A 12,354-nucleotide genomic window follows, 5' to 3' on the forward strand; every position below is an offset into this window, starting at 1 on the left:
CCATACTCTCAATCACTCTCTCATGGCATCCAGCATATGTGGTTTTGTGGCATAAACAGTGCTCTTCAAAGTTTATCACAGAAAGAAGTCTAACGGTGTTACATCGGGAAATCTGGGTGAATACTCGACACTTTCTTGTCGGCCTATCCACCTCTCGACAGCTGTTTCATCCAGGACTCGCCGCATGTCTCGATGGTATGGGGCGTTGCGTCGTCTTGTTGAAGAAGACAATCTTCATCTAGGTACAACTGATGATGAACTGGCACATTTTTTCCTGCAACATGTTAAGGTACTTTATACCTGTCACTATTCTTTTTAAAAAAAATAATGACCCGACAAGTCCTTTGACAGACATACCACACCACACTGATAATCCAAGAAGATTAACAACTCGTACTTCCATAACATGGGGATTATCTTTTGCACAGTGCACACAGTTGTTGTGATTGATAGTTCCATTCAGTTTAAAAGTCACCTTATCAGAGTAAACAATGAAATCAGTCAAATGTTCATTATCGCAAATTCAATCATAGAATTGGAGGCGCCTACCCGGATCGTCCTCAGTGATTGCGTGAAGCAGCCTGGGGATGCAGGATTTCCAATTTTTGTTTGCTTAAAAAAAAAAAAAAAAAAAAAAAAAAAAAAAAGCGCTGAACACTTGATTTGCTTACACATAATTCACGCTAAGCTTGCAGATGGACTTTTGAGAGTATCTTGTGAAAGTTTATAGCACGGCTTCCACTCCTCATTCGTCCGCTCCTGATTTCTTCCTGTTATACTGTCCTTTGTTCATATCATACCCAGTTCCGTCTCTCTCAAACTTGTCGCATAATTTCGTAATTGTTACACATGATAGTGGCGTAGCATCAAATTTTGCTCGCCACCTTCTCAGCATTTCTTTCATGTTCTCACATTTCTAAAGATAGTTTAAAATCCACTTCTGTTGCTCAAAGGATAGGTTCCCAGTCATCTTGCCAACTACTTGCCACTGCTGACAACTGAACTGAAAAGAAAAAAAAGTCAAATGAGTGGGAAAGAAAAACAAATTAATGGCTACACACACTAGTTGTGAGACACCAAATAATAATAATTTTATCAGATTTTCTTTAACACTTTCTCTTTTATTAATATTCAAACACTAAGGTCACGATGGCTCAGTGAAAGACCGCAAATCTCTAGTGTTTCGGGTCCTTGGTTTGATGTCCAGTGAAGTAAGTTTGTGGTGAATAACATGGTTTCGTGGATTTTCTCTGGGGCTACTCCCGATTTCTCCCACATTTAATTCCACCAAATCTTCCATCATCATCAGGGCCGTGCCGTGGAAAATCAGCGCCCGGGGCGAGAGTGTACGACGGCGCCCCATATATATATTCCAAGCAATTATTCCTATCTTTTTTTCCTTTTTTCTCCCGAATTTTTCGTCCCCCTTACTTCGGCGCCCGGGTCCGTGGCCCCGCTCGCCTCTCCCCCACACGGCACGGCCTTGGTCATCATTCACTTGCCTTAATATCCGTCTCCCTTAGTCTAAAGGCCAGAATTGTGAGACATTAAACTGAAAAAATTCATTTTATTTTCATTTTGTTGTTCATACAGTTAAATTCCTTTATGGAACACACTATATAAACTTATTATGAATATTGTTCTCTACTAACTAGATGTCCTATTCCGTAGTTATGTTACGTATACCTGTATTTATTTTTTTTAGTTATTTATTTATTTAGTCTCGTTTTACATGGCGAAGTTAAGGCTAATTATGCCTTGTCTCCCACTTGACCATGTAATGGTCAGGATTAATATTGCAATAATAATAATAATAATAATAATAATAATAATAATAATAATAATAATAATAATAATAATAATAATAATAATAATAATTATTATTATTATTATTATTATTATTATTATTATTATTATTATTATTATTATTATTATTATTATTATTATTATTATTATTATTATTATTATTATAATCCAATATGTATAAAATATAAAGCATTCACAATCAGACACACACCACATCACGTACTGTACACACATAGATTACTACAAATAACCATATAATATATATGCATATATTTAGTGATTAAAAGAACACATAAAAGGTAAGAAGAATAAAAATCAGAATTTGTGTGAGATATTAGTAAGCGTTGATAGACTTATCGAGGATCTGCTCAACCTACTTCTTAAACACATTGATTGACTGAGATTATCTTGCGTTAAATGAAAGGTCATTCCATGCACGGATAGTGGAAGCAAAAGAACGCATCCGAGTGGAGTGGCCCCGCGTAGCATAGTCGCTAACGCTCTCGCCTTCGGTGCGAGTGGTCCCGGGTTCGATTCCCGGTGGGGCCACTCGGTCGAAAAAATGTAAAACACTCGCACCGAACCTGAATTAGGTTTTCCTAGGGGTTTTCCTCATTCACACCAGGCAAATGCCGGGGTGGTACCTAACTTATAGGTCCCAGGCTGCTTCTTTCCTTCCCCAATCCTTTCTTCCTTTCCCCGGATTGTGTGCTCGCCGAGGGACGTCATCCCTCAAAAACGAAATCTAAATCCTAACTCCCTCACCCTAGCATCCGAATAAAAGTTTGACGAATGTAGGGGAAAAGAAAGGAGTTTATTTACACCTCATCTTATATTGTGATAGTGGTGAGCATTTAATGGTTGCAAACGTTGAAATAAGTAGGAAGGTTGATCAAATCGCAAAGCCTTAAACAGAAGTGTGAATCGATGCAAATAACGTCTTTCGGCAAGTTTCAAAAGGTCCAGCTTTCTGTAGTATGGAGTTAAATGATTTGATCGTTTAAGGTTGTAAGTAAACCGTATACAGGCATATTGGATACGTTGCAAACGATACGCTAATTCTTCATTTAAGTTTGATAGAGCTAATTGTTGAAAATGTAGGGACTAAGATTAAGACTACAAAACCTAAGTCTAGTTGTTAGGAATGACAAAATGGAAAATGGAACAGTCTAACAAAAATATAGCGTATTGCCAGCTCCGTATATGCTCTTCCTTTCATAAACTTAAGGCGGAAATACGCTGGACTATAAAAATATCATATGTGTATACCCTGTATACTACCTTATATATCCCATTTGATCCTGGTATTCCATTATACAACCAAGAATGCTGTGGAGGTTCCATGTGGAGTATAACATCCAAGGGATCCTCCTAAATTAGGTCTTAGGTTGTGAAAGTAGACTTTAAGAACTGGTTGAATGTGAAAACATGTAATAACAAATACTTGCATACCCGCACGTCCTGCGATTCCGTAGGACACTATTGTTGTCTGAATGATTGAATATGATACAAAATTAAAACTATTTATGGCAAGCAGTTTTAATAACACGTTAATATCTTTAATTAAAAATTTCTCGATAATTACTCGAATTTAAGACGTCCTCGAATCTAAGACGCTCTCCGATTTCGCTGGATTAAGTTAAAGGAAAATAGTAATATGTTCTGTTTTCACTATTACTAAAGCGCTCTTTGATATTGGTCATTTTCGGTGATTTTTATATACCCCTCTCCCCTCCCCATGTTGCGGGGCACGGCATGATAAAAATTATCCCAGGTCTGAATGTCATGTATGTTGAAAATTTGATCGAGATCGGTTGGGTGGCTCAAGAGTTAAGTTCTAATTATTTTTATATATTAATCTCCCCATCCACTAGGTTCTACCGTCAAAGTGAAAATATTTTTTAAAAACTTTCCAGGCTCGAACGTCATCTATGTTGAAAATTTGATCGAGATCGGTCAGGTGGTTCAAGAGTTATTAAGTTCTATTTATTTTTATATATCTCTACTTCAAACTTTTTCCTTCTTAAAGAAATAATGGCTACATATCTAATTTAACTCTCTTCTCATCATATTAGCCAAAACAAAACTAGAGATATTAAACACAGCCAAAGTTTGAAGAAGTCATTTTCCCTAACCTCATAATTAAGGAAGTTATAAAGAGGACACGATTCAGAGGAAATGAGCCGTTGAGTTTCCGGTTAATCTTTGTTGCCTAGACGATGCATTTCCGCCCAATTCCTGTTTAAAAAGTTCTAAATACACCACTCAACACAATAATATTTTCCCTCTGTTTACTAGTTTATGTGTTAACAACGTCCATGACTAACCAAAATGTTGGCACCCTCGATTGTCAGGAATGCAGGTTCGCGAACTTGTTCTATACACGGAGTATTAATTGGGGCTATGATGGTGGGTATAGAAGTGCTTTAACATGAATAATTGTGCATGTATTCTTCTTAGGGATTGTCTTGTTTAGCAAATATTTCTTATGAACGGTTAGAAAGATGAAAATCATTAATTAATCGAATTATGTTAAAGTTAGTAGACTTGTCACTCAGTGGTGAAGTGGCCCGTCGGGCAACCGGGCAAATGCGCCCTCCCTAAATCTATGGCACAACGAAAATAAGTTGATAAATTTCCCTGAAATATTTCTATAATTTTTCTGGAGAGTAATACACAAAATACTTCGCATATCTTGTGAATCTTTGTTTTCAATAACTTTCCGAGGCGCGTGTTAGGTTGGATAAACTGAGAGATTGATTTTTCAGGGAAAAAACAAATGAAGAACGAAAAAAATAATGAAACGAAATCTTTAATTTTACGTACCACGCTTATGCCGGTTAGACTAAAGGAGACGGTGATGATGCGAATAAATGCAATGGTGGAATGAATAAAGTGGGAGGAAACGGGAGAACCGAGAGAAAATCTACGGGCATGGTGTTTGTCCACCACAAAACTGACTTGATGCGAGCTGGGATCGAACCATTGGCCTTATACATCAGAGATAACGTCATTGAGCCTCCAAGTGAAGAACAAAAAGTACACCTAAGCCAGGTATATGTATACCAACATACCGGTAGTAATTTATCACCAGTTCGTCCACTGGATCGAGTTCTCACTTCTAGTCGGAGCCATTCTACTCTATGGATTTAATTTTATTTCCATACTTATCGTCAAATACATAATAATAATAATAATAATAATAATAATAATAATAATAATAATAATAATAATAATAATAATAATAATAATAATAATAATAATAATAATAATAATAATAAATAAGTAAAGAATCTCTTAAAAACAGGACAAAAGAGAAAAGAAACTGGTCAAAAACTTCATAATGAAATGGAAGAAAAATACAACAAAACTATATATGGAAATACAATTTCAGATAATATGAAACCGGACCTTCGTGTGATTTCACTATGCTTCATAAGGAATTAGCAGCAATAATCAAAAAATTCCTTTTACGAACCGGAAATTACTTATAGTGCTCGTTGCCACGAGGAATATTGCCTAGGTATATTCAGAATGACTGGAATTGTGCGAATTCCAGCCATCCTGGTCGCCAAATATCCGGATTGATATGAGAAAATAATAACATTAGAAAACTAACTGAAATGTTAACTTACGTATTAGTTCGTAAAAAAATTTTTTCTCGAAATGTTTATGTAAATCAACATTAAAATTTGAATTTAAATTGATATTTTCAGTCTTTTCTTTTTATATTTGTAGAAAAAAATATTTTAGTTTCAATATGCATTAGGATTACCTTTTCACTAAACAAAAGCAGTTTTAGACATTGCTTTTTATCTCACAATATAACTCTTTTTTTATGATTTTCCAAATTATCTGGATTTTTGCATATCGAGAGTAAATCCATAACTCATTAATCCGGGCAACTGAAGCTTCACTGTATCAGGGCCGGCGCTAGCAGTTTTGCCGCCCTGGGCGGTACTTTCAAATGCCGCCCCTTTATTCCGCAAACCTTATTTTGACAGAAGACATTCAGGTATTAAGAAAAAGTAAAATACCATATTTAAAAACATGTATGAAAAGGAAAAATAAACAAAAAAAAAAAAATGAACTACCTCTCTCGAATGCTTACGTAATATTTAAACGACTCCATACATGACACAATATTCAGTATGATCAATTTCGCTGTACGTGATATACAGCAGGGCATACATAAAATTAAAAAAAATATATGCTTTAGTCCAACTAAAAATTTTAATTTTTAAGCTTATTTTATATCAAAAGGTGTTTCCAATAATGTGGAGCATGAAGATAATGTAGTGTATTAGATATTACGCCAAAAGTAAGTAATTAACTTAAGGCTTATAATCCACTAAAACACAATAGGAATACACAAATTTAACATACTTTAATTGAAAAAACTTTTCTTGCTTTGATATGAGCAAATTCCTTTATCACATTCGCGTAGTACAATGTTTCAGTCAATTAATGTTCCATTGATATCATCACTAAACCACTTAAACGTGTTTGAGATATGGAAGAATGTAGATAGTTTTTAATAAGTGTAGAGTAAGTTTCGAAAAATTTCTTTCTCTACTTGCCACGGTTACTGGTAAGGTAAACAAAATCACAACTGCAACACTGACATAGGGAGCAAAGTCATATTCCTTAATTTTAGTCTCTTTTAGTGAATTTTTAGGCTTAATTATAGCGGTTAATAGTTTCAGTTCGTCTTTCAAATCACTGGGGTGAATATCTTTCGATTCTTCGCGTATTAAAATGCAGGCACTTTTCAGACAAAAGTTCAGGTGGCATATCGTTCAGATTACTTATATCGTAAAGAAGATCGAAATACTCGCTGTGATGTTTCAGTTGCTCAAACCTTTCTCTTAAAGCTAACACAATCACGTCTAGAAGTTTGTAATAAAAATTGTTCTTGTATTTTGTTATGTGGATCTTTAGTAGCTTTATCCTCTGCCTCGTACTGAAACTCTCTTTTTCTTTCGACTTCGAGCTTACACTGTATTACCTATCTGTGGGTCTCCATATCTAATGCTGATGCCAAATCATATCAACTAAGATAGATTGAAATTTTGCATCATTTCAGCTCCTCTCAAAGTGCTCAGATACATTTTCAAGAAACCCAACTGCATTCAACACATGAGAATCAATGCTTTGGAGACTTTTGCTTACTATGTTTAGGTAGAGTAAAAAGAGCAGATAACGAAAGAGCAAAGGAAAGTAACGTCACGCAGCTGGTTTGCTATACACAGAGCATCGTAGGCGACCATTGTATGTATTCTATTATCGTTATTTATTTGAAGTAAGGTAACATAAACCCCTATTTGATATCTAAGTGGAGTCAGAGCATCAACTCGGCTCTCCCATCTTGTAGTGCTGAATGGTTTTAAAGTGAGGCTGCTAATATGTACCTTTAATATGGCCCAACGTTGAACTGACGCAGAAAACGTCATAAACTTTTTTAACAAAACAAAAACAAAAAAAAAAGAAAAAAGAAAAAGAAAGAAAAGAAACGGTGGACTGAGATGTTGTGGCTGCAACGTTAACGACAAAGTTTAGTAAAGGAACATAGAAGGCTTGGGAATTTATTTTTGCTTTCCATATTAGAACTATTGTCATATCTTTGGCCCTTCATGTCTTCGATAGAAGTTCATTTCTTTTAGCTGTTTAATTATTACTGCTGTCAGTTCTAGACCAGTGATGTCTTTTACTGGTACGAAACCAAGAAAGTGTTTGCAAATTTTTACAAGCCATTCTCCATTACTGTATATAATTTCTACAAAACGAACGATCCTTTGCTCTGTACTGGAAATATCTGGTATACAGTCTAGCGTTATAGTATAATATGTTGCAGCTCTCCAACAAAAACAATATTTTACTTTCAATTTACTCATTAAGAATTGGAATAAAAAATTTTTGACATCTTTTCCTTAGTAATGATGGTATCTATTTTGTCCTCCCATGGTTCTTTTAACGTGTTCGGCCATGACGTTGTCAAACTTGTATTGCTTAAATATAAAAACAATTATATATAAATATATATATTGTTGATAAGATATGATAATGAACAATTTGTAAATTGGTTAAAAACTTGCTGCTAGAACCTAAATGTCTCTAGGTGTTGTAGGCTAAAACGGCCTGTCTCAAATGGGAGTGTACCTTTTGCGTACTTGGAGTGAAGCGTTGGAATATTGCTGAATAGAAAAAAATATAATAGACACTTGACAATCTTATCCGTCCTAGCTGAAAATCTTATCTACGCCGCTGCAAGGGAAATCTTGAACGAGATACCTGTGGCTAGTAGTTTGATAATTGGAAATGAGGGGGAATGCTCTGAATTTCCTGAGTGAGTATTTTCCTGAATGTGAGTGAAGTAAGTTTAATTACATTCTCAGGGAACACAATTTCATTTTTCCATGTGGGCCTATTACGAAGCATTATATTTTAATAGTATTTTTTTCTTTTTCAAATTTTGCCGCCCACTAGACGTGCCGCCCTGGGCGGTGGCACGGCTCGACCCCCCCCCTCGCGCCGGCCCTGCACTGTATATATGTAAGGCTTTGCTCGGAAACAAATCGAATCAGTAACCTGAGAACTGTCTGTGAATAACTGTAAAAGTTCTCGGAAAATTGTGATTGTTGATTCAATTTGTATGTAAAAGTTCTCGGACAATTGTTAATTCAACTTGTTTAGAAGCAAAACCTTAACCAGAATTGGCCATTTTAGTTTGGGCTTCCTGCTGGGGCGGATCCAGGACGGACTTCTGGGGGGGGGGAAATAGGTTGTAATACTGCTACTTAGAGCTACTTTTAAGTGTTCCAAACTCTGGGATGGGTTTTATTTATATATATAAAAAAGAAAGTTTCCTGTCCTGGGGGAGGAGATCGCCCCGATCGCCCCCCCCTGGCCCCTTAGGCCTTAAATCCTACAAAGGTGCTCGCGTTTGGATTCATTTTTCTCAGTTGGACTCAATCTCATTCGGGATCACGATCACTAACCTCACTTGCGCTCGGACTCATTTCCCTCAATTAGCCTTGCACACTCAATGATCGCGTTCAGTTATTGAATTCGTGAATGCCAATCGCTCGCTCCCGAGCGCTAGTTTTCATGTTTGAACGTCTTTGACCTAAAGAACCAATATCCCTCTGTCATTTCATTAGGCAGACTTGTTGCATAATTGCTCCCGACAAAGATGTAGAAAATATGGTGTCACGTTGTTGATTAGGTCGCTTTACCTTGTCAGAGACCCCTATGATATAAAATCTAAACCTTGTTTCATATTTTGAAAGTTGTATTTACCTAAAATATGACAGCCTGTAATTCGATCATAATTAAGTTGTTATTGACACATTCATCCTATGTAGATAACTTATACGTTAAATGAACCCCCAATATAGAAAAGAATCTACGTTACATTTATAATCACATGCAAATATCTATGTTCATATATTAATAACTAAATTTAATACAATTAACTCACTATTATACGTGGGATTGGGTACCGTGGCAACTGCATATAAACGAATTCCGCGGATAATACACAAAATGACCCCAAAAGGATAACACTCAACACGAAAATACTTTTGGACAATTTGTATTTTACAGTAGGGGCCTACAAATACAATTGTGACTTAATCAAAAGCTTCTTTTCTGTATTTACAAGTTTGCTTTGTTGGTTTATTTTTTCAGACACACACAAAATTGGTCAACTTTTTCTGTTTTCTCATGTTAAAACACCTCTTTCTTATTTGTAATTAATTTTAAAAAGATATTGCAATTTTTTAAAGAATATTTTCTTTTAGTACTTTAACTTATTGTCACAAAAAAGAAGGAAAGGAAAATCGCAGATAAGCTGCCTGTGAACAATTGACAGTTTACTGTATTAAATACAGAATACAAAGAAATACACACATACTTCTCAAAGAATAGATGTAAACAGGAGCCAATTCAAGATTTGCTCAGGGAAAAGGGACTGGATAAATAAACGCATATACAGACACTTATTAATTTAATGGAAACAACTAAAGAAAAGTGTAATTCCACATTAATACGGCGTTAGGTTTCTTTCACATTGATGCGGTGATTTGCCGTAGTCGTTTCCGGCAGTTTGCCGTGTTAGAAGTGTACCCTTTCATATTATCCGGCGTTTTGCCGTGGATGAAAAATATGCGAGCACGGATGCTGTGCAACTAAAGAAACTAAACCTTACCGTGTTGTGGTGGTTGCAATGGACAGATGCAAAAAGAGTCTTCTACTCGCCTGGTTAAGACAAACAGAAAAAAAGTAAGAGACACATATGGGTTCACCCTTTTTTTTTAGAGAAGTGATATCTTGAATTAGATTTTTCTATGCTTCTTCCACAATTGATAGACTTGAACAAAATTGTGGCCAGGTTCTGGATATTTAAAATACCATCCCGGTATTCACCTGTTGTGACTAGGAAAACCAGGATAAAGTCCTTTCAGAATAGACGGTGGTTGAGATCTATTCCAGAATCCAGTGGCGGATCTAGAAGGTAAAAATTGGGAGGCTGCCAGACCCCAGAGTATGAGAAGTATATCATGAGTTTACTATAAAGTTTAAAAAATATATAAATAATAGCTTAAATTATTTTCGTCACGCTAAAAAATGGGGGCCTAGGCCCCCCTGCCCCGGGCTAGATCCGCCACTGCCAGAATCCCAAGTCAACACTCAACCACTGAGCCTAAGGCTGATCTGAATGCATTATTATTATTATTATTATTATTATTATTATTATTATTATTATTATTATTATTATTATTATTGTATTTTGGATTTATTCTTTTGTTTAAGCGTTCCGACTATTGGCTCAAGTCTCTCTAAAGCACTGCTCTAGACCCTGTATTCAAAGGACTATTCAATAAATCACAACCATAGAAGTGTTAAAAATAATTATAAAATATATAAAGTATGGTATATTTATCAAATATCACATCATGAATTCTCTCTTGCTTTGCGAAAGTACATTAAGGTATTATTACTAAATATGTCATACTGCTGAAATACTGTACAGTGTGTCTATAAAAGAACTCCGTGGTTTTGAGGCAAAATATTTTAATTAAGTAAAAAAAAACGTACATACATGTGTTATACATGATTGGAAAGCTTACATTTTCAAGTTTTTTTTTTTTTTAACAATTTAATAAAGTTCAATATGAGCCCCGCCGGGGTTTTGAGGCAAAATAAGTAAATAAGTTTGTAGGCAGTTAAACGAAGTCTTTTACGAATTACCTTATAGACTGTTGATCTTGGTACCCCCAACTCCAGGCTGCGTCTTGACAACGATTTCTTAGGGCTTCGAATGCATGAAGCTGGGATTCTGTCCACATTCTCTTCAGACACACACGGCATACCCGGCGACTTTTGCTTTAAAACACTTCCTGTTTCTCTGAATGCAGTTAACCATTGACGAATGGTTTTGTCCGTAGGCGGGTCAACGCCATAGCTACGTCGAAAGTTTCTTTGTACGGTAGCAACAGACTTAGTTTCTATGAGCCAAATAACACATTGAGCCTTTTGTTGTGGCGTCACCATAGCGCGAAGCGCAACAATCCACACGGCACGGCACTGATTCACTGACTACCGCAGCCGCTACGTCGTCTCAAGGTCAACGCTCCGCAGCGCTGCCACCTGTTGATAAAAACATTTCCAATTAGTATGATTAAAACTTTTTGAGCTAGTCGTTCCAGAGAAATTAACTAAATTTTGCTCTCTTTTATCGTTAATAAGATATGAATTTTTAAAACCCCGGAGTTCTTTTATAAACACCCTGTATTTGATAGTGTATATTTCAATTTTGAGGCACCACAAAGTTATAGAATTACAAGCTCATTTGTCCAGCTTGCTACCCGGATATTTATTTCTCCTGACCTTCTATTACATAGAAAAAAATAATTTATATGATTTGGACTATTTAATCAATGATTTATGGATTCGACACTTTGGTAATGACGGTCGTTTTCGATTATTTTTACATGTCATCTTTTCCCATACATTGTATGAAACAACCACAACCACAACCACAACCACACACACACACACACACACACACACACACACACACATATATATATATATATATATATATATATATATAGATGTTGTGGCTGCAACGTTAACGACAAAGTTTAGTAAAGGAACATAGAAGGCTTGGGAATTTATTTTTGCTTTCCATATTAGAACTATTGTCATATCTTTGGCCCTTCATGTCTTCGATAGAAGTTCATTTTTTTTAGCTGTTTAATTATTACTGCTGTCAGTTCTAGACCAGTGATGTCTTTTACTGGTACGAAACCAAGAAAGTGTTTGCAAATTTTTACAAGCCATTCTCCATTACTGTATATAATTTCTACAAAACGAACGATCCTTTGCTCTGTACTGGAAATATCTGGTATACAGTCTAGCGTTATAGTATAATATGTTGCAGCTCTCCAACAAAAACAATATTTTACTTTCAATTTACTCATTAAGAATTGGAATAAAAAATTTTTGACATCTTTTCCTTAGTAATGATGGTATCTATTTTGT

The 12,354-nt window shown here is 35.6% G+C and overlaps 1 protein-coding gene across 1 annotated transcript; it reads right to left on the minus strand.

Annotated features, from left to right (window-relative positions):
* Positions 1-339: 339 nt before the first annotated feature.
* Positions 340-11,477, minus strand: LOC145683483 (uncharacterized). The gene is made up of 2 exons (XM_081754817.1): positions 11,059-11,477; positions 340-1,003 (listed from the first exon to the last, which is right to left on the minus strand). Exons 1-2 carry the CDS (start codon positions 11,359-11,361, stop codon positions 917-919), a joined length of 390 nt encoding a protein of 129 aa, XP_081610943.1. The 5' UTR covers positions 11,362-11,477; the 3' UTR covers positions 340-916.
* Between the last annotated feature and the right edge of the window lie 877 nt (positions 11,478-12,354).

This window comes from Thermobia domestica, chromosome 4 (genome assembly GCF_964235325.1).
Source record: "Thermobia domestica chromosome 4, izTheDome1.hap1.1, whole genome shotgun sequence".
In the NCBI taxonomy this organism is placed as follows: Eukaryota; Metazoa; Arthropoda; class Insecta; order Zygentoma; family Lepismatidae; genus Thermobia; species Thermobia domestica.

Coding starts and splice junctions, on each gene's coding strand:
- LOC145683483 (XM_081754817.1), bottom strand. CDS start 11,361: ATGGTGACGCCACAACAAAAGGCTCAATGTGTTATTTGGCTCATAGAA. Junction 1,004..11,058: donor CAAGATCAACAGTCTATAAG/GTAATTCGTAAA, acceptor TTTTCTTTTCAG/TTCAGTTGTCAGCAGTGGCA.